The 23,785-nt window shown below is 36.0% G+C and overlaps 1 protein-coding gene across 11 annotated transcripts in view; it reads left to right on the top strand.

Moving 5' to 3' along the window:
- RhoGAP100F (Rho GTPase activating protein at 100F) overlaps positions 1 to 23,785 on the top strand; it is a 31,282-nt gene that overhangs the window by 6,467 nt on the left and 1,030 nt on the right. For 3 of the 11 annotated variants that reach the window (XM_015325356.2, XM_089173215.1, XM_015325352.2), the window contains exons 4-22: positions 3,748 to 3,861; positions 4,103 to 4,285; positions 4,368 to 4,526; positions 4,613 to 4,842; positions 4,911 to 5,169; positions 5,876 to 5,887; positions 6,757 to 7,009; positions 7,085 to 7,348; positions 7,450 to 7,608; positions 7,670 to 7,833; positions 7,906 to 8,254; positions 8,316 to 8,534; positions 8,973 to 9,361; positions 9,454 to 9,586; positions 9,663 to 9,782; positions 9,850 to 10,010; positions 10,124 to 10,316; positions 10,437 to 10,714; positions 12,464 to 23,263. In XM_015325356.2, coding sequence (XP_015180842.2) covers positions 3,748 to 3,861; positions 4,103 to 4,285; positions 4,368 to 4,526; positions 4,613 to 4,842; positions 4,911 to 5,169; positions 5,876 to 5,887; positions 6,757 to 7,009; positions 7,085 to 7,348; positions 7,450 to 7,608; positions 7,670 to 7,833; positions 7,906 to 8,254; positions 8,316 to 8,534; positions 8,973 to 9,361; positions 9,454 to 9,586; positions 9,663 to 9,782; positions 9,850 to 10,010; positions 10,124 to 10,316; positions 10,437 to 10,714; positions 12,464 to 12,850 — 4,026 coding nt within the window. In that variant the 3' untranslated portion in view covers positions 12,851 to 23,263. Of the gene's footprint in view, positions 1 to 3,747; positions 3,862 to 4,102; positions 4,286 to 4,367; positions 4,527 to 4,612; positions 4,843 to 4,910; positions 5,170 to 5,875; positions 5,888 to 6,756; positions 7,010 to 7,084; positions 7,349 to 7,449; positions 7,609 to 7,669; positions 7,834 to 7,905; positions 8,255 to 8,315; positions 8,535 to 8,972; positions 9,362 to 9,453; positions 9,587 to 9,662; positions 9,783 to 9,849; positions 10,011 to 10,123; positions 10,317 to 10,432; positions 10,715 to 11,692; positions 11,757 to 12,463; positions 23,264 to 23,341; positions 23,698 to 23,785 lie in introns of those variants that run through there. The other 8 variants (XM_015325355.2, XM_015325362.2, XM_015325360.2 and 5 more) reach the window with 8 other exon arrangements.

The following is a 23,785-nucleotide window of genomic DNA, read 5'->3' as shown; positions in this document are numbered from 1 at the left end:
CTCCTTTCTTTTTTTTTTTTCTTTCTTATAATTAGGTATATCGAGGAAATGACAAACAATAAATCTGTTATTGATCTTTCCCTATCAATGGCACGTAAAGTACGGCCAGTGAACGATGATCTTCGCTAAGCCACATTAATGAACAGCCGTCGTCTATCTCGGCATACTCTAATGCGAAATCAATATCTAATTACCTCCCATCACAACCTTATCCATCTTACTAGCCTCTTTATACCCAGCGGTCGGTACACTGGCCTTTGAGTATTTCAAAATTCCTCTTCTTTATATCCTCGACGTGGAAAGTCGAGGGTGGAGCAGAGGATGGAGCAGAGGATGGAATTTGTTTCTTTGTACACGTGACACACAGTAAGCCACCCTTAGAGTTTCCAACCGAGCCATTAACCCGTCGGGGAAGGTTGCATAATTGAGGACTAATTGTCGCCTCGCCTAGACATGCCATACAACTGGGGGGAAAAAAAAGATGAAGAGGATGAATATAAAATATAGGTGGTGGGTTAGAGGTGAGCAAGGAAAAGAAGAGAACGAAAAAAATAGGGCAGAAGCGTGGAATGTCTCTTTGATTTTCAGCTGGGCCGCAATTATCCCTCTTGCACGTTCCACATACCCGGAACTAGAGCAGTTGGATCGTTACGATCCCTTTTCTCTTTTCTCTTTTATCTTTTATCTTTTCCATCTCTTTCTTATGGTTCTTGTCTTCCACGTGAAAATCTATGAAAAGATATAGAAAATCTTGTAGTTGATACGATGTGCTCGATTAAATATATCGAATTGTGGTCGATGAACATTCCTACAACCTAAAATACCACTCGCATTTTATTGCATCGAATTTCATTCGAAATGCGTTTCAATTTGGGATTGAAAATATTTCACATGGAATTTGACTTTAGACTCATTGCATAATACGTATTTTTTTCGTATGAAGAACAATACAACAAATATCAATGTGATTGCAAATTGTCTAGATATACGATCTAGATATACGGTCTAGATATACGGTCTAGATATACATTCTAGATATACGGTCACACGTATGGTCATTCCCGAATGAAACGAAGCTACTTTTACCTTTAGCTAACAATAAGTTCTGCCTCTTGAAGAGGTCATCTCTTTAAAAAACCATCAAGCGTTGATTTTTTTGGCCCCCACAGATTTGGAAACAGATAAAATATAGATTATATATAGGTTTCTATAGAAGAGGTATGTACTTCGCGCACGATTGGGCACGATATCGAATAAAGGTCGATAGAGCTATCGATAAAGCTATCGATAAAGCTTCGAAAAACGGATCCGATTCTTAGGCGATATCTTCCGAGTGACCCCCTCCACCCTCTATTCGATTTCGTCTCCAGAGTCAAAAGTGCCCTTGTCTCGGCCTTTTCTCTCTATAGTCTACCTTCAAAGCTCTTCTTTCATAAGAGTTTGCCATTCGTGTATCTATCGAGAGGGATTCGCACGGGAGCTCAAGTCCTTTGTGTATAAGCGTCCAAGTCCAAGTATCGAATCTATGCTACTTTTCGAATTTTTATGAACAGCTCTATCTAGCTCTTTGGCCGATTGATCACAAGGTAACACACAAGGAAAGGACACACAAAGAATGTATTAAAAGAAGTATCTATTATATTTTATTCCATTTAAAAAATGATATTACAAATGTACGTTCCACGTCATTACGTGAAATATCATAGCGTCAAGAAAGGTCAAGATTATCTCAGCTTCAGAAGGAGTCTTTTTTATTTATAGAATACCGATTATCGATTTTCCCCTTTTCTCCCTATTCTAACTAATTTCAAGTTGTATCCTTGTAACTACGATCTCTTTCGTTTAAATCGTCGAGAATAAAAATCAATCCAGATGATGATGGCTTATCAATTTGCATCAGTTAGGAGCGTTAGCTCGCTAATTAGGAAACTTGCTCTCTCTCTCTTCGGCTTATAGTTGACACACACACTTTTTTTTCCTATTCTACACCTTCCTGTATATCTTTGCATAGTTGTCTGTTGCATAGCACTCGTAAGTGCTGTCGTCTATATATCCTGCGCTATACAGCCCAGCTAAAATGGAACTAGCTAAAAAGCATATATGAACACGTATACGTATACACGTTCACGGTCAGCAGGTATTTATCGTATGCATACCACCAACGCATGCAGCACCAACATATCGTGTGGCGTATCGCATGGCGTATCGCATGGCGTATCGTTCGGTCTATCGTGTGGGTTCGCGTAGAAACACGTGGTCGACCGGGGGTTAACCCATTTGCACATGCGCTTTCGCTTACGCACAAATTCACACAATAATATACATCTATATAAATAAAAATTCAGTGTCACATTGTTGGTTTGTGATGAACTCATAAACTACTCAACCAATTTTAATAACATTTTTTTTTATTTTCTGTGATTCTTTCCAACTTAGAATATAGGATAGTTTTTATCGCGATTATTTTTCATTTTTTATCGCAGATAATTTGATTAATTTGACTGCATTGAGTAATTTAGAATTATAATTAAATCAACGTTTTATAAAAAAGCTACAGCAACGCATGGCCGGAGCACCCTAATACATATATATATATATATATATATATATATATATAGAGAGAGAGAGAGAGAGAGAGAGGTAAGCAAAAGTTCATCCGCTTGTCCAAAACCAGCACGTCGCTGATTCTTTTTTAAAAGCAGAGACGTTTACTACTCGAAAACGTACGCGCATCGTCGTAGTCGCGTAAACGTAAAATTTAAGAGCGCAAGCGCTATCGACTTGTCTTCCCCTGTACGTCAGCCAAACTGGTGGGTACAAGTTGAATCGAGCTTTCCAGGTCCATGAGAACGCAAGCGCTCTGATTACGAGCCGACATCGTATTGCAGGATTCTACCGATCCTCTTCCTACCCCCGTTCCTTCTCTTCCTATCCCTTACTGTCTTTGGATCTCCCTGCCACTCCCCTTTTTCAACCCTCGATGGCCGTACGTGCGTACGCCTGCGTATACGTCGCTACTACTTAATACCACGTTTTACTACTGATTGTGATACTTACGTCCTACTACTACTACTACTACTGCTACTACTACTACTACTACTACTACTACTACTACTACTACTACTATGCGCAATGGCGTAACCATTCGTTTTTTTCATTTTTATTTTTTCTTTTCGAAATTATTTCTAAGTCTAACTTTATTTTATTGATGCTATCGTATTTGCTAATTTAAAGATTAGCACCTCGTTTGACAATGAGAAAGGGAGGAAAGGAAAGAATTGAGTAAAGGGGAGAGAAAAAAAAATGTATCGAGAGGAAATCAGGGACGGAGAACCGTCAATGTTGAACGAGGACATGGATGGACGTTGAAGAAAAAAAAAAGGTAGAAGGAGATAGTGGACGGACGCGAAACAGGAAAGAGGTTGTACGGTGACGTCATTGCGAATCGATACTCACCCACCCTCCGTGCTTTGCAAGAATATGGGAGAAAGAGGGTGTTGGGGAGCGCGTGCGCGACTCCTATACGCTTCCGAGTATTTCTTCCCGCCATATTAACCGTTATGGGGTGGCTCGGGGGACCTGTAATTGGCCCCCTAAATCGGGCCTCCCGGCATACATAAATAGTACATTACATCTCTTTTCTCGTAGTCAAAATGTGAAGGGATATACTAATACTACTAATTGAGATTGTAGACGATATATTTTCATGAATTAATAAATGAATTAATAAAATTCGTATTATCGTAGGAGGGCCGAGTGGAAGTGACAGACATAAGCGCAAGTCCTGGGAGACAAGCACCTACCAACCAGTTGCGCCCCAAAGAACCACCATCTTTAGTCATCCAGGGAGATTTCCGAAAAGTAATCATTTGAAATAAAGGACATTTTCTTGAAGTTAACAAAGTCGATCTTTGTGAAATTGGACCAAAAGATAAATTCTAAAAGCGAGCGAGATTTTTGACATGGATAAGAAAAGATAAATATGATGGCTTCATTTAGGACGCATTTAGGATGTATTCAAGGGCCGATTTCACAAAAGCGTATCCTCCGAAAGATCTTATCTCCGTTATACTTCCTGAAGCGGAAAGACGTTTTGTTGCAGATAAGCGGTATAAGTTCGGAAATCTTCAAGCAAATCGAAACGGTCGAGAACGATCATGACGCTTCGACAGCAGCTGCCCTCGAAGCTGTGGAACGACGGGGTGACATGGTCGTTCGTGTCATCGAACCCCGACAAATGGGCAGACAAGCGTCCGAAGCGGCCAAGAAATTTATTTCGATGCAGGTTCGTTGTCTGAGTATTTCTAAGAATTGCGTCTAACGTCGAGATTCTGTTAGAGCCAACGTCTTGTATTTCCTCTTTTTAGGATCCTAAACATCCCATAGATTTTGTTGAGATAATTAAAAGGCCGGGTCAGACGCTTGGTTTATACATACGCGAAGGTAATGGCATGGACAGAAGCGACGGAGTATTTATCTCAAGGATAGCATTGGAAACAGCAGTTTATAACAGCGGTTGTTTGAAGGTAACAATTTCAATCGTTCCACTTTGCTTCGTTATTTATTTTTATTTGGTTGCATACTTAGTATTTATCTTTTAAATGTCGCCTAGGTGGGTGACGAGATTCTCGCGGTAAATTTAGTGGACGTGACACATATGAGCCTAGACGACGTAGTTATTATTATGTCGATACCAAGGAGGCTCGTTTTGTCGACCCGACACGGTCCACATCAAGCTGTCTCTCATAGTCGTCAAGTTGAGCACAAAGCACCACCGGTGGTAGTGATCAAGAGGGAACTGAACGAAGACGAGAGCGATCATGCTACCAGCAATCACGTCAGGTATCGAATTATCTCATATATGATATATCATGTAACGATACTATAGCATATATTTTCCCGATAAGCAGAGATAGCAGTCGCAGGCGAGGCGACGGACGAGAAATGTTGCCCTCTCGGTCGCGATTAGGTCTAACTGGTTTAGGATCGAGTCAAGATTTGGGTTCCAGTAATGGTGATCTTTATTACAATTCGAGACCGGAAGGACATTGGTCTTATCAACCGCCTCCACCGCCAGTTATCACGCATCAACCGAAACCTGCCACCGCACAACATTTTCAACCTTATGAGCGTGGTTATCCAAAGACTTTGGAAAGTCTAGCAGAGAAAGTAAGTTTCCCTCGAGCTACGGATGAACAACGTCGTTCATCTAAGAAAAACTTGACACAGTTCGAGATTCTTAATCTTCGTTCGAAATAATTAACTTAATCAATCAAAATAATAATTATTCGAGATATTTATTATTGATCGATAATTAATCTCGATCTGACGTCTCGTGTAGATACACTATACATAGATGTTCTAGACGATGTGGATCGAGCACCCTTTCATATACCTATCTGCACCGATTTGACACTTCTTTTCCCTTATCTATCTCCAATAAACGCTACATTACAGTACTAAGAAAGTGGTGAATTGTGAATATTGTCTCGAGACACTCTCCGATAGAAATCAAGAGTGATCATTGCACTTTTATTGCTACACGATCTCCGAGTCTTTCGGATAATTATAAATGAATAATAAATTGTTGCAATATCAAAATAATTGCAAGATATACAATGTCATTAAAATACATATGTCGTTAAATAAAACACAATTAATAATGTTTTGCATGCTTGTACGAGACGAGAGCTTTCGCTTCTATGTCTGCTTGATTCTTTAATGTTATCAAAATGAAAACTCTATGTATTTCCGAACGGCACGGAGTGTCGATCTTTTTACGACACCGACGTTCGTCTTTCGATGTCGTCTTTCGATGTCGTCTTTCATATAACTAATCGGTTCTATGAATGAATGCTACATTGAAATTAACCAGGATTTTACGAAGGTAAAGACAACACTAACTCTTTCTTCATATCTAGACTTGTGTATAGGTATAAGTGCAATTTTTCGTACTGTACGCGACACGAAAATTCGAGTCATCATATATTTATATTTCTACTCGATCATTATTGTCATTAACAAACGTATGCATTGGCCATTTTTCATTATTCTCCTCCTTCCTCTCATATTATTTCATTTACAACACACAAAATAATACCATGTAACAATGTGACACTGTATTTTTATGTATAAACATTTCCATTATTACGATGCATACGTTTGTCCGATCATTGTCATGATACCAAATGTAAATACAAAAAAAAAAACAAAAATGTCGCGTACGGGTACAGCTATATATTTGTAACGTAAACCCTACTCTCTTCTCTTTTTGTTGCCTCGTACATATGCTTGCTGTGCATTCCTTCTATCGTTTTCTTTCTCATGCTGCATTTTGAATCTCATTATATTATATCTTTTACGTCTCATTCTATCCGTAACCGTTCGTTCGTTCATTCATTCATTCGACATTATGATTGATCGCTCGTCTTTCAATTATTTCTCATTTTCTTGCGTATTATATATAATATTTGGTGCAACAATTACTCATAGCGTTTGCTGACCAATCATAGTGTCAATGAAATTGTTCAATGGGAAACATCGAAGCTCGATTATCGTCAACTACAATTCTAAATATATATATATATTTATATTGCCACCTCTATTGTCGAGACTTTTCTCAATAGATAATCTATTCGACCTTAATATTTCCAAGTTGACGATAGTTCGAGGTTTGAAATAAATGCCAATAAATAATTTGTAACATGTCGATAATGTAAGGGAGAGAGAGAGATGTAATATGGTACCACAAAATAGGTACACTCCTTCTATACCGGGCCAGTAATGCCCTCGAACGACGGCCGCCGAATGTCCACTGGTGGCGGAATGCAATCGGTCGCAGGAAGATTGTCAAGTCAAGCTCAGTCATCTCATTATGGTTATTCTCAGCACACCGGAAGTGGAAGAATGATTCCCAGAAGTGGTTCGGATCAACATTTGCCACGGGTCGATTACGCTAGCATAACGATGCCAGCTCGTCATACTCTTCTCAGGTCGAGTTTAAAATCAGGTATATAGGATATTAAATTTATTTTCATTATTCATAAGGATGGTGGTCAGAACAATTGTTACCTTTTTTATGTAGGAACATCAGCATTGCGATATAATACTAGATACGGAACGCAAGCCGACACGCCGTCGATTACACCAAGACGAAATCCAGTTGGTACTCTAACTAGAAGGCACAGACCATCTTTGGATTATGCTTCCGATACCGAGGCTACCTGCTCGAGTTCACCTAAATCTGCCTACTATTATTATAGACATAATATGAATAATCCACCATCCAGCAGTGCCGTATCGCATCTTGCTACGCTTTCAAGATCGCAAATTGGTCAGGGTATGACGGGTAAATTGATTTTTAAATAATCCCTTATTTTTTCTTTCTTTCTCTCTCTCTCTCTCTATATATATATATATATATATTTTTGCATCGTTCTTTTTCTCTAGGATTAAGATCAAACTCTTTACCTCGAAGTGGTAGAACGTTGCCGCAACAGCCAGGTATCAGGTCAGGTCTCAGTACTGTAGCATCGGGATTGATAGATCAGGAAGACAGCGACGGTGCTTTATCGGCTCCAGAATTGCCTTCGATCAGACGGGATAGAGGTAACTATATGAAATAAAAGAAATAGCAAAATCATGAGAAAAACATCTTCTTGATACGCAGGTAGGATACCATCGTCCCCTAGCGTATTCACTTCCGACGAATATCGAGCGTGGCTGAGCAGAACTCCTAGCACAAGTGCACTGTACGAACAAATCAGAGCAACCACGAACCGACCACCTCGTTATACCTATAGCGCCGAAAATATTCACGCAGCAGCCAATCAAGTAAATTATTTCATTAATCGATCGACGCGGAAACGTTTTCAACGTTTGTCTTATCATTAATCTATATCTTAGGGCGATTATGGTAGTTATGGAGCGTACAGGCCACTTTCGAGTACGTTGGATCGACTCTCAACGAGGTCAGCGTCGGCGCAACAAGTTAATTTAGCAAATTTAAGAGCATCGACGGCGATTAGTTCGACGTGTCATCGGGGTACAGGCAATCCTAGGCCGGCATCGGTGGCTACAAGCGCACGTTCCTCCTTGACCAGTCAAAAGCCGTCGTTAGGAAGCTCTGCGAGTCAAAGAACTACGTCTGTTAGAAGAATTAGAAATTTATTAGACCTTGAATCTACGAGAAGTATACCGACTCCTACACCTACCAGAACTCAGGATCAAAGACTGCTAGATATTAATCCTGCAGGTAAGCGATTATCTAACTTTAACGCAATCATCTTTTCTATTCTTTTTCTACACTTTTGTAGAGTTCCTCAAGTATAAGATAGAAAAGCCACCGACGGTGGGTACTCCGAGCTCGACCAGTTCCCTTTTGAGTTCGCTCGGAGAAACCAGCGGTGGTGATCTGGCAGGTGGGGTCAGTGGATTGCTCTGGGTACACCTATTGGCAGGACGTGGCCTTCGTTCGACTACAACCTCCTCGGCAGCAACTACGCCCTCTACGCCATCGGGTCAGCCTAATTTAGGTATGCCAAAAGATTAGCTCGAACAAATATTAACTAATGCTGTCTATATACGTAGGTTGGAACTTAAATAGTGGCAACTATTTATTCACAACCAATACAAAAGAGTTACATGTGTGCACCTGTTGCTGTCCTTCAAAGTAGTCACTAGGGTTGTGTAGAATCCGTTGCCAGCGATTTGGAAGGCGTAGTATACCATCAACAGAATAGGCTCTGCTAACGGTATACTACGCCTTCCAAATCGCTGGCAACGGATTCTACACAACCCTAGTGACTACTTTGAAGGACAGTAACAGGTGCACACATGTAACTCTTTTGTATTGGTTGTGAATAAATAGTTGCCACTATTTAAGTTCCAACCTACGTATATATATACATATATATATAGATAGATATATATGTCTACGAATTATTCTACAAATATTATTAATTGGTTAACAGCTAGTTGTGGCCTGAGAGACTTATATTGCGTACTGGAATGTGACAGAGTACACAAAGCACGAACTGTCGTGCGAACGGGTGATTTGATGTTCGATTGGGACGAAACCTTCGAGCTGGATCTCGTAGGAAATCGGCAGCTGGATCTGCTTGTTTATTCTTGGGACCCACAATACCGGCACAAACTCTGTTACAAAGGATCCGTACACTTGGCTACTCTGCTTAAAGAAGCGGCGGTGCATCAGTTGGCCGTTAAAGTCGAACCTCGAGGTACAATCTATTTAAGACTGCGATATACCGATGCCCAGCAGACCTTTAGACGCAGAGGATTACCAGTTATATCTCTTGCTACTCGTGTAGCACCTTTGTTCGGAGTTGATCTCGATACCGTTGTAAGTTTCATTATATGCCTTACATTAGCCTAATTATCGCAATATTCAAAAAACCCCGTTATATTCAATCGGATTTGAATGCTACATATCAGGTTAGTCGAGAGTCAAAGACTGGAGGAGTTCCTGGTGGTGTTTCCACGGCACTAGCAATGGGAGTTCCAAATGTACCAATAATTGTTTGGCGATGTGTCGAGGAAGTCGAAAGGAGAGGCCTCGATATTATAGGTCTGTACATTAACTAATTTTATGTCCCAATCAAGATAAGTAATAGAAACACATTTCGAATTTCTATACGTTACAGGTTTATACAGACTTTGTGGGTCGGCTAGTAAAAAGAGAATATTAAGAGAAGCTTTTGAACGAAATGCACGATCGGTCAATCTGTCACCTGACAATGTACCAGATATAAACGTTATTACCGGTAAGTTTAAAGCAAAGTATTTTTATTTTAATCGAACAAAATTAAAACAAATCCGATTTTTTTATAGGTGTATTGAAAGATTACTTACGAGAACTTCCGGAACCATTATTTACAAAATGTCTTTATCAAATGATGGTCGATGCGTTGGCCGTTTGTTTGCCCGACGATCCGCAAGGCAACGCTAAACTTATGTTCAGTATATTGGATTGCCTACCAAAAGTTAACAGAGTAAGTCGAATAAACATTTATCGATAAATCAAAAGGATCTTTTGCCTATATACATATAATAATATAGTATTCAATCTATAATCATCTAAAACAATTACTTGTCTCGATTGCAGTGTACTTTAATTTACTTGTTAGACCATTTGGCAATGGTCGTTTCTCAATGTAACAAAATGTCACCAGCGAGTTTGGCTGTCTGTTTTGGACCGGTACTAATGTTACACTCCGAAGAAAATGGCCCACCATTGGATTTCCAACAACCGATTGCCGTATTAAAATATCTTTTGGAAATATGGCCAATTAAGTCAGGTAATGATATCATTTACTTCTATTCGTTATGAATTATTTTTCTTTTAATCCACGATATTGTTGAAATTTAGCAATGGAACGAATAAGAGCCGAGTAATCAGACACTCATTTCACAGACAGTTCGGAAGACTTCTTCAGTCGGTTCAGCGCTTCCTCGAGTTACGCCAGCAATCGAGCACAGCAACAGTCAGCAACAAGTGGAACAACATCATCAACAGCAGCAGCAGCAGCAGCAGGTTCAACAACAGGTGCAACAGCAGGTACAGGGAACATTGGGACGAACAGGGCTGCTTTGGCAGCAGCTACCCTCACTTCATCGTCCACCCCAAACTACAGTAGCCGAAGCCCTCGCACCCTCCATTCGTCCTCCTCCACCGCCACCAATCAAGCCTCGACAGGTGCGTTGCACAGACAATTAACGTCGATGTGTTCGGCTGTATTAAATGTTAATCATGTTTAAAATAATAGTACCTAGTACAAAAAACAAAAAAAAAGGAAAAAAAAAGAAAAAGGTCGATTTTCTGGCACTGAATCAGCTCCGTAAATCAGCTGCGCAAACGCATTACGAATTTCATTCGAAATATTATAAAGATTCGAATAAATGTTGAATCATTTAGCGTTTAAAGAAAGACAAATCATTTCATTATCGTATAAAGCTTGTGTACTTAGTCCAAAATTAAGTGGTTTAAATCATTGGACGATTTTCCGTCGACGATTTATCGCAATCTGTTTGGAGCGCAGTAGCACGATAATTACCAATGATCTTTCTATACACGCTATTACTACTACTACTACTACTACTCCTTTCGCTCTCTTTTCTTCTCTCGCTGTGTTGTTCTCATATTGTTTAGCGCGCATGCGAACGTTTTATGCCGTTCGATACATTATTTCTTGTACACTCATGTAGGCTATAAAAACTATCGTGTAAATATCTATCTATCTCAGATGTGAGACCAATGGACTAAACTATTGTACATATGTCTACATATGTCTACGTATATGTACATGTATACCATAATCTTAAATCACTCGCTTTGCAAAATGTTCTTATACTCACATTTATTTAGCTGCTGCGCACCAAAATGTATACATCCATTTGTAAGGAATCACTCGCATAACATTTTTTACGCGAACTTTAGATCACTGATTTATTTTGCATACTTTACGTGTTTATGCAAAATACCTTCGTGCATGTCTCGATGTCAGTTCTGTACGAGTCTCAGTTGTGTCCGCATTAAAAAATAACAAAATATTATATCAATTTATTCGCGCGACACTATGATTTCCGTTTGCGTCTATAGTTTCGACGTTTTCGATTATAGTGACGATTTACGTTGTCTTCTTTATCTTTTTTCGTTTGGGCACGTATTCTTCAGAGCAAGCGCAAATTGCCGGCTCTACCAAACCGCTAACAGTACAGAGACGCCGCTTCTTGCACAGGTATTATTATTATTATTATTATTATTATTATTATTATTATTATTATTATTTTTATTTTTTATTATTACTATTATTGTCGTTGTGTTGTTATCGTTGTTGTTATTGTCATTATTATTATCACCATGATCATTTTCATTCATATTCATCCGCTAATTACTTTACTATCACGTGCATGGCTCACTTCAGATGTCGGAGAATCGATCGACTTTGCGCAACTCACTTTTTAAATCGCATTTATCGTATAAACGTCGTATAAACTGCAAATCCTAAAAGCATAGCTATCCTCGATTGAAAATATTTAAGCGAATGAGCGCTCGTCCTATCGATTCTTTGCTATCTACGATCTATCAATCGAATTGTTGCTCCATTTCCGATTTTACAAATTGGAATCTTCGAAGGAGCATTACAAACGATATCTTATTATTCTAAACAGTTGGGCAGAGTTCAGTCTTCTACTATTTTGTTTTTTTTATCTTGTTCCTTTTTGGCAAAAAGATCGTAACGATATACTTTACAGATAAACGTAGACTCCTTTGCAAGGAGTGGGATTAATTCTCAATTTTTTCTTTTTTGAAATCTCTCATGTTGATGAAATAAATGATAAAAATTGTATGGATATCGATATTGGTCGTCTTTTGAGGAAGGAAAAAATGGATGATGGAAAGATAATGAAATAAGAGAAACATTTTCGGGGGTCGATTGCGTAGGTGATAGTCTCGTCTCCCGGTTCACCTAGCAGTGAGGACTCGGAAGCCTCGTCAGAGCCGATTGACAAGAACCTCCTGGGGGGTTTGGGATTTGAAAAGGTCGAAGAAGCGACAACTGGTCCGGGTCAGGGTACTTTCGAACAACAGATCACGCCTACAAGCAGCCTCGACACGGAAGAAGGTCATATCGGAGAAGAACCCGAAAAAGATGTTGAAGGAGACGTCGAGGCAAGCGACGACGATCGACAACAACAGCAACAACAACAACAACAACAACAACAACAACAACAACAACAACAACAACAACAACAACAACAACAACAACAGCAGCAACAACAGCAGCAACAGCAGCAACAACAACAACTACTTCCTAAAACGACCCAATAATTGTGGTGCACAGTGAGTAAAAAGAATCAATGCGAGAGAGAGAGAGAGAGAGAGAGAGAGAAAGAAAATAAAAGAGTCATGCTTCTTTTTGACCATATAATATAAACTAAAAAATACAAATATTGAAATAAAACAAGACCGTGGCTTTGCTGATATTTTCTGGCCTTTCGATTCGCGAGTCGACGACGGTTTCGACAATTTCGACAATTTCAACGATCGTCTTTCCCTCGTCGATGATCTCTTCAACCGATTCGCGATCGCACGTTGCCTAAAACCCTTATCTTCTTTATATATCAAAAATTCAGTGTCACATTGTTGGTTTTGTCAACTTGTATTTCAATATAAAAAATATATTTGATCTACTTTTCACTTTTCTAACTTCATCATCAATTTGCTTCTATATGAAAGGATTAAAAAGGCACGTGCGATATTTAAATCGATCTAATGCGTATTAACGTAATTACAATAGACGACATCGTACAATTACTAATTAAAAATATGAAGATCAATGTAGGATATTCGACGAATTAGACGATCGTCAAAGCAATTTGAAAATGCTGAAGTAAACTGTGGGACCATCGCGAATATTCATTCCCAACTAAACAATGAAACCGACGTTCCTAGCTCGATAGGAAACTTTCCTCGAAATTCACGCAGTTTCGTGATCTCTTCTATTGTAATAATAAATAAATAGGACAAAGAATCGTGCGAGAAGTGAAGCTTATAAAGTATGCCTATCGAAACTACAAATAAATGGTGACATACAATAAAGAAATTTAGGACGTTTAAAAACGTACTAATATTTCGTAATCGTAATTTCACACATGAAGACATTTCTTTTCTATACCTTGCGATTATCAGTTTGATTTAGTTGTTGATCTAATTTTCTTAAAAATCGCAATTTTGTTATTTTCGACGACACGAGCGATGGAAAAAAACTGGATGGTAATTACTTCTTCTTCGTCGAGCGTAATTTTTTTTTCTTATCGTTCGTGCGTGAACCAAAATTTGCCTCGACGACAACGAGTTCGATAAAGCACGAAAGAAATGATTAACCCAATGTGAGGAATGCAAAGCTTTCCCCACTCTAGCCACGCATTACGATAGGTATATATGCAAATAAATCCAGACAAATAGACAGACAGACGGACAAACAGACGCACACCCTTACATAAACATATATACATATACTCTACAGAGACATCCTAGGAAAAAAGTGTGAGCAAAAAAGAAATAATAAAATAATGTGACATACATAATGGTCGGTTTATATACAATATACTATATATACACATGTTATATATACATATGTAGACTAGTCACGATATACATGTGCTTTTGATAAAAAAATTATTACTTGTAGCGTTAGTTAGCCCTCGTATACAAACAACAAACAGACAACTGCTCTATATATTATGTATAAATATATAGTATTTATATATAGATCTATATATATATACATATTATAAATAATACAAATAACAAATATATACATACTAAATAAAAAAATAATATAAAAAAGGGCCGCTACAGAGAGATGTCGAAAAGATTACGCGCGCATGCTATATCAAGGATGAGAAGTTTGAAAAAAAACATACAAAAGAATCAGCCAAAAGCGTGGGCAAACGTGCCTGCATCGCACATATAGAAAATATACAACACACACACACACACACACGTACACACGCGTACACAAAAAAGATCACCATCGGTAATATCGCGACGCGTTCTATGCAGAAATGGAATACAAAGTAAAACGATAGATAATAAAATGCGATGCTACATGTGTGAGAATTCATACAAAAAAAAAAAAACGATAATAATTACGCGAATAAACCGCTCCGATTAAATAATATTTACATACACATATACATATAACATATATATATATATATATATATATATATATATATATATATAATTTTAAACGTAAAAAAAAAATGAAAAAATAGCCAGTATTATCGTTTATTTAAAATTGTAAAACTATATATATATATATATAATAAAAAAGGAAAAAAGACAAGTAGAGCGAGAGAGTGGGAAGAGAGAATGAGAGTGGATGAGCGGCTGAGTGATAAAAGATATAGATAAAAAGTTGAAAAAAAAAAGAAAAAAAAGAGATCTCCAAAATATGAAACCTATTTGGCATCGTAAATTGCATAGATAAAAATAAGTTAAAAGTTCGTACTCGTTAAACGATACGTTATAATGTAGGTAGTATCTATTGTTCGCTGGTGTCCTTGTTCGTACGGGATATAAAGCACTGATATTATGTATAAACGTAAAGGGGGAAGTACGCAGGACACTTATATCCTATTACCGGTTACAGAAAAAATCCGGTTTTTCTCCCGCTTAGGGTTAGTTCAATACGACGACGCGAAGAATGAGAATAATTCTTTCGAATATGCGCGTCGAGTCAAAAAACATTGTATAGATTTTGACAATGAGTGTGTATCATTAAAAAAAGCGCATAAATTTATTGGTATCGACAGACACCCTTTCAAACCCTTAACTCCCCCCCCCTCATAGTCCCGCGCGGCTAAAGCCCAGCCCTCATCCAATCGGTATGACTGCCTATCGTTTTTTCTACTTGCATGAGCGAGGAAATGCCGGGTACTTTTTTCTTTGACCTTATTTTAAGGATAAAACAAATTTTGCCACATCCTCAGTTCATTCTAACGTATTATTATCCGTTTCTGTTGAGGGAGAAAAAAATGATTAAAACAAAAAATAATATACTCGTTCATTGATTTTATTTTGAAACGATAGCATGGCAAAATATTTCTCACCGTATTTTATATTTATTCTTATAGCATATTAAAACGGTATATCGAAGGATGTTATTGCTCTCTAAAAATGGTATCCAGCGTTCCTCGTCGTCCTGACTTTATTCTTATGGTTAGTAATAAAATAAATAATTCGAATGTATAGGTTCAAAGAGAGAGAGAGAGAGAAAGAGAGAGAGCAAGCGATTAATATTAATTATTATACGTGAAAGCACACTGCCGTAATTTTATATAACTTGACTGTTGTTATACCTAATATCTATTAAAATTAAAAAGATTAAGGAGGCCCGATACGCGTCGCTCGACAGGATCTAGGATTTGACTAGAGGCTCGTAAATCGATGGAGAAAAAAAAAGGAAAAAAAGAAAAAGAAAAAGGACAAAAAAAAGAGAAAAAAAAAACAAGAAAAAGTGATTTCTCCTCTTTCTTATAATTACACTTCGAGCAATCGCGACTTTTAACCTACGAATCGTCATAGTTTATGGATTATGAACAAATAAATAAATAAATAAATAAAATAAAGATCCAGAGAAATTCCTTCGAGAGTCGTCATATCGTTTTTAAGATGAGAAAACGAAAGTGTATTATTTTTTCGTTATTACACGAAATTGTTAAATTAATTGGAAGGAAGACAAAATAATGATCTTTAATTTATTATTGTTTTTTGACAAACGACGATGATCGGTCCGATATTAGGGTGTTCCCGAACGAATGCGAACGCGAGGAAGCAGAATTAGAAATATAATATAAAAAAAAAATCAAAGAGGAAAGCAAAAGACAACGGAAGAAAGAAGGAAAGTGCTCGTAATACTATAATAAATAAATTATAATAAGGCTTTATTGTACAAAGAAATATCGTTGATTGCTGCGTATTCACAACGAAGGAAGTATGTATTTATTGATCTTTTTACTTACTTAATTAATGAATTATTTCGAAACGAGTACACGTTGCGAAACAAACAAAAAATGAGATATGCAATCACCGAGAAAATATCATAAGAATACAAGATAAATAGTTGCAAAACGAAGGACATATTATATAGTTAATATATACCTATGAGAGGTGCATTACCTTGATCACTTTGCAAATGCGTGATTGCAGATATAACAGCGTAATCCCTTCGTGTATAAGGGCGAAGGCGAAGGCGAAGGCTTGGTTTCCTGACTGGCTGCTTGCGTCTATATAACTTGTCTCTAAACATATATACACGCACTTTCTTTTATTACTATTGTAATGAATTTTTTAACGTATCTTTTTTATACCGTGTTAATATAAAATTTCATTGGCGTTTTACTATACTCGTATAAATAGAAAAATGAAGAAAAGCGCATAAACACGATCGATATCGTTCAAGTAAATCCGAGTTTGATTCGGAAGGGCACAAATAATACGAGAGACTGTTCGTTATCGCTAACTTTCGTATTTAATCGTTATACCATTTCATTAGATTTTCATTGAAACTATAATGCAAACCATATTACACACACACTTACACACGCGCACACACACACACACAATTATACACCGTCATATACACGCAAAGATACGCGGTCCAGCATATTACATTTGCTCTCTATTTTTATATATCGTTACATTATTCAACACGTGTGTTCAAATACAGTCACGAAGCCAGGCTTTTGGCGTCGTCGAATTTGATGACATTACAATAACAATACACACCTATTCGATGGACCATACTTGTCATAATTGTCACATTTGTCATATTTGTCATATTGAAAACTTTCTAATGAAACAAAAATTCACCCAAATGATGAGGAATAATAGGGAGAGAGAGATAGAGAAAAAAAAATGAAAAGTTTTGCAATGATTATTCTATAAGTTAGAATGGAAACCCTATATAGGTACTTTTATATAGGTACTTCTTCTTCCGCGCGTTGATCCAGCAGATATTTCATACGTAAACAATTATAATTATAATTCAATATTTTTTCTCAAAACACATCGGAATCGTCGCGATGATAGAGACGAAAAAATAATATCAAATTCAAAAGGCAAATCGAATAAGAGATAACCAAAATTTGTCAAACTTCACATATAATATGTAATTGTTATTTGATAAATAATAGCAGAGAGAGAAAGAGAGAGAGAGAGAGCCTATATTACGTAGAAAAGTAGAAAATCCAAAAAGCAAGGATTTGAACAACAAAATGCCAATAAGAATAATAATAATAATTCGAATAAATATTCGAAATAACACCGAACGAATCGTATTCGATTTACAAGTTCCTTTTTAAACTTTTAGACGATTCTTATCGTTAGCTATGATTATTTACGTTGCTCTTCCATCATTCTTCCGACAAATTGAAGAATACGAATGCACAGAGGCAAACGCATCGAACGCGACGATTGTAGATTAGCCATTCACCGAAACAAACCAAAGTCATATTTTTAATCTAATTCATTTCGATGATAATAACAACCTTAACAACATTAACAACATTAAAACGGATAATAACAAGCACATAGTAGATTTACTATTATATAATATGTATATAAGTATATCTATACGGATAGAGGCATTATTAAATCTCGTTACAAAGATTTCATAATGAAAAAAAAAAGAAAAAAAAAACAGAAAATATGATAATAAGAAATGTAAGATTTTTGACGAATTCTAAATAGAGGATGGCTTATTTCTTGAAACGCGTTTCTTAACCTTTGCTTACCATCCTTGCTGGAGTAACACGCTTACCACCGCGAGAAAAATCGTTATAAAAAAGAAACTATTGCATAGATTTACTTCAACATTTTTTTGAGACTCCTTTAATACTTACTTTAAAAGACTATATAGGTTTTATAGCTTTAAATTAAATTTAAATATGTTTAAAAAATTACCAAAGTTGAACAATTGAGAAAAATGACTCAAGTTACAAAAAAGGTCTGGGTCCTTTGGACCAAGTGTGGTAAGCAAAGGTTAAGTATTCCAAGTGACCAACTGGGTACACGCAAACACACTAACACTAAACACTAAACGCAAACACACATAATGTACATAGTTAAAATATAATAGCAAAGTAGAAAACAAAATTGAAAAATTGAAAAGTCGGCTTGTAAATAAGAAATATGCATCTAATTGATCTTTTTACTTACAAAGGAACATATTTATCTTTGTCCAATTATCTTTTGTCCAATAATGTGAAATTTGTATTATTCTGTTTTTTCTAATCGATTGAAATTAAAAGAGGAATATGTTCCATTGTCAGTACACATTATAATCATAATAATGCGCGAATTATCAAGAATCAGTTGCGCGCATCAATCCATCATACAAGATTGTTCACACACATATCTTCACATATGAAACATTTAAGCTATTATTTAAATCATCTTCTTATTTAACGTAAAATTATTTTTTATTTTGTCCATCTTTGCGTGCATATTTACAATGTTTCAAACTGTTATTATTTGTTGTTACATTGTTCCGCGCGATAGCGTCAATCAAGTTTTAATACTTGTGTTAGTTTAAATATCACCATCGTTACGTCGAACGGTAGTATCAATTTATTAGATATATTTGTATAAATCATAGTTGTCACCCTGATACTTTCATATACACAGGTATGATCCTACATATCACAGATGAATTAGGGCGAAAAAGACAGGCCTAGGAAATAATAAATACTTTTTATCCTAGCGAGGGTAAAATTACAAAAATATCCAACTGGCCTCCTATCAAATTTTACTTTTTAGTAATATTTTAGAAACGAATAATCTTTCTAAACGGTCAGGATAAACAATAAAAAAAAAAGACACGCTTGTAGGATTAGTCGTAGTTTTTGCCATAATATACCACGAGTTACTTAATCCACATTTCAATTTAAAACGCATATCGGCGTCGAACTAACGAGATCAAAACTAATTATTTTCTCTTCATTTTCTTGTCATTTGAAAACATTACAATTCCGATCCGTAAGATTTCGATAAAAGGGCAATAATAAATTAATCGAAAAGAAAAAAAAAAGGAAGAAGCGGGCACGATCATGTCTTCATTTCCCTTTTGACATATCCCATTTATCATTGCACGAATGACAAAGTGCATATTTATATATATAACACGCGTAGACGTATTTTCCTAATGGTGCTGTACACAACTGGCAACAAACATAAATTAGTATTTGCAATATTTTCAAGATAAATCAATTCTCAGCATCTGAATTACTCGTTAAAGTTTCATTGCCATCGTTTGCACGACAATTTCGCGTTACGAGACATTTTTAAAAGGAACGATAAAATTCGAACGATACGTTGAACTTTTAGGCTGGCTGTTATATTTTATTCAAGATTAATCGATTATTCGATTCATTAAAATATGCACACCACCTAACACAACGAAACGTTATCATTTCATTTGGAGACACTTCGATAGTAATAAGAAAGAGCTAGCGTGTCGTGTCGTACCGTGTCGTGTCGTGTCGTGTCTTTCTCTCAATCTCGTACCGAATGATCTCATAGTTTTATTATTATCTCCGGATGATAATATTATGTATAATATTAATAAATTACATAAATACATGTTGACAATTTTTTTAAATCCTTTCTAATTAATTTTTTTATAATGAAATATTTAATATCGCTAATTTAAACGCATGTAAACTTGTGTGTGCCTCTTTCTTATTATTATAATCAAATTGATTATAATTCGCAAAAAACAAACATGGTATTTAGTGTCTCTCTTTTGTAACGTGCTATGTAAATACGTACAAAAATGTAATTTTTATTTTTAAGAAATAATCATCATCCCCTGTGACAATATATCATTGAATAAAAATACCTGCACCATCGTAGAAAAAAAAGGCAACGTATTAAATGCAAACTTGGAACACTGTTTTCATTGTATCATACACTGTTCATCGAATAAAAATCACACAGCTTTTATTACAACGCGAAAACGATTTATACGATTCCGATATATTATATTACGAAGGACTTTCCATTTGAATTTAACGCAGCAACACGTTATAAATAAAATTTTGCTATTCTTTCACGACCTTCATTTTTGCGTATGGCAAAACAACAAATGCTCGGAATCTTACGCGCGTGTAATCGACGCCAAGAAAATAAAATATTTACTATGCTTCTTCGTGTATACTGTGAGATAAAAGTAAAAAAAAAACAAAAATAAAGAAAACTAGAAAGAAAGAATTACAAATGATGTCAACGGACGATTAAGTATCGTTAGAAAATTGAGAATTTTAAGTCTATAAATATAATAAATATGTATTTAATTAAAAGAAAAAAGAATAGGAAAAAGAAAGAGAAAGAAAAGGAACGCGAGCGAGTGAGATATTAGTATAAATAAAAAATGAGGAGGAAAACATATGAATATATATATATTGGAAATGCAGAGCTATAAATATTAAGGAAATCGTTAACAGAATTATAGAAAGTGGTGCAACGTGAAATAGCGACAGTTAATATCCATCAGTATTTACACAATAATCGAGATTAAAATATCATTGCCTTTAGATAAATATTATTGACCTGACGTTTACAATTGTACTTGGATCTAACAATAAGAAGATTTCGATAATTGACAGCACACACAACACCACATAACACACAACACACATATATACATACATTTAAAAAAAGAAAAGGAAAGAAGAGCGTTATAAGTGGCACATAACGAAATATAATCTATGGTTAGTTGCCACATTTTAGCGCTCGCGTAATAGAGAAAAAGATAAAAAAAAAAGTAAAATTGACAAAAAAGACGACTATCGTTGATTGCTATATCAAGCCAGTAGATATTATCAAACTATAGTAGTGTGTCGATATATTAGCGTTGTAATGATGCGTTTTTTACGCCGGCTTGCGCTCGTCGTCGCGTCAACCGACCGCTTATGCGAACCGTTCCGACTATTTATAAAGCACTAATAAAAATAAAAGCAATTTATGAAGGAACATTTATTTATCAGAGATAAAGAGTGCGTGATGTATGTTATGTATGCGTCAGTCGTTAATAAGAGAACAAAAACGATGAACGAACGAACGAACGAACGACGAACGAACGAACGAAAGAACGATTTCAAGTTGAAAGCGTTCAGCCTTATTATCGTTCCAACATAGGTTTTGTTTATTGTATTACCCTCTTTCCCCTTTTTTTCTCCTTTTTCTCTTCTTCTAACGTTTCTTTGTTACGGAAAAACGGGGAGATGGGGTTTAAAAGTACTTGTGTCCTTCCTTCCTTCCTACAACCTTTTTTGTTGTTGTTGTTTTATCATTGTTATTTAGAAACGAGCTTATATATAGAAAATAACGGCGATTTCGCATCGAACCGAAAGCACAAGAAGCACGAGAGGGAGAGAAAAAACCAAAGGATAAGAGAGCGCGCTTGTTGCGCATGGCGCGTTAAAGTCTCCAAGAAGACACGACAAGTCAATGAGAGAGTGATCGTTGTTGTCCGATTTATAACTCAACTCTAGGTATAGTAAAAAAGAAAAAAAAAAGGTAACAATTTCAAATGGGTAATAATAGAGTACCGTTGTTTCGTTAATTGTTTTTATAGATTATATTGTGTGCCGTGATCGAATCGCGCGACCCATTCCACAAATAACGATTGAAATTAATTCGAACAAACTAAATCGCCGATAACCGCGTTGTCCTCCGGTGCAATGAAGAAACTTAGATACAAAAGGGGAAAGGAAATACGTATCTTGTATCTTCGATCTTCATTGTATCTAATCTGACGAACGAAAGATTCGCTACCGCTCTTAAATCGACAATTTCATGAAAATAAAGAACACAAATGATATATATATATATACGTGTGTGTATATAGAGAATCATTCTAGTCAATTAAAAAGGGAATCCTAATACGGGCGGATCTTTGTTCGTCGCGAGATACGATCACGTTTAGGCCACGACTATTTTTCTAAGTTGCAAAGTATAATAAATTAATGACGTTGCATTATCGTTACTAGAGTATATTATAATGTATATTGATATTTTAACTAGGCGAGTAAGTATGAAATAATGTTACGAACATAATATACGACTATATAATAATAATTAAATTATTATTTATCATTATTATTATTATTATGATTATTATGATTATCATCATTATTATTATTATTATTATAATTAAATTCCGGTTCGCACGTGCGGTCGATGAGCGTGTAACGCCTGCGATAAATGAGCTAAATTCACTTAATAAACAATTATAATTGGGGTTAATTTAAAAAAAATAAAAAAACTAAGAAATCCTTGATGGATTTATCATAGCATTGGTAAATCCATGGTTATCGAGAAACGACTGCAAAGGAGTTTTGATTTGACGCGAAAGCGAGCGGGAGCTGCGTGAATCGTGCACAAGCGAGAATGAATGAGAGAAAGAGAGAGAGAGAGAGAGAAAAGAATTAACGCAAAAACCATATTCGTGTAATCACGAAATGACGAATGTAAACAAAAGCTTCAAAAAGAAAGTGAAATTAACAATGTCGTTTCCCGAACCGCGATTAAATAAAAACATGAATCCTTCTGTCAGTTACCTTACCTGTATTGAAAAAAAGCGTCATAATAATATGCTGCCATACGATATAAATATATGTCTACACTAAGGAGTATATTACTAAAATATTACAAATAAATATGTTGTAAGTACGGATCCTTTTATCCTTATATCTGACTTTTGTTAAATATATATCTCGTATACGAAAACTATACAAATTTTCCTTTCAGATTTACCGTACGAGAATTACAGTTACGCGAAATAAGAAGAAATATTTTCTCAACACCCAGTTGAGAACTTGTTCGCCTGTTTCAAGTGAACTTAGATAACGTTTAGTATTCTGTCGATGTTAAAAAGAGAAAGTTCGTACTCGTCGAGATGCTTGAATATTGTTTATTATTAGATTGAATTATATGTTGCATCACAAGAAGGAGGCCGTACAACTCGTTGCATCGAACTAAACATAAAGAAAATGTATACTTTAGTAAATAGTGATCAAAAGCAACGGACAAGAGACACACAAACAAGATTTCTATTATTCGTTATATATTATTAATATAATAATAATAATTATAGTTTCAAAATAGCACGTTTCTATTCCCTACTACGCGCGTTTGAAAAATGTCAGGATTCTCTCTCTTTGCGTCGAGTATACGAGCATTGACTCTCATACT

This window comes from Polistes dominula, unplaced genomic scaffold, assembly GCF_049000335.1.
Source record: "Polistes dominula isolate Pdom_NZ unplaced genomic scaffold, Pdom_raw_medaka scaffold_35, whole genome shotgun sequence".
Lineage (NCBI taxonomy): Eukaryota > Metazoa > Arthropoda > Insecta > Hymenoptera > Vespidae > Polistes > Polistes dominula.
Note: the sequence above shows the minus strand (reverse complement) of the source record. Positions and strands in the feature narration are given on the sequence as shown.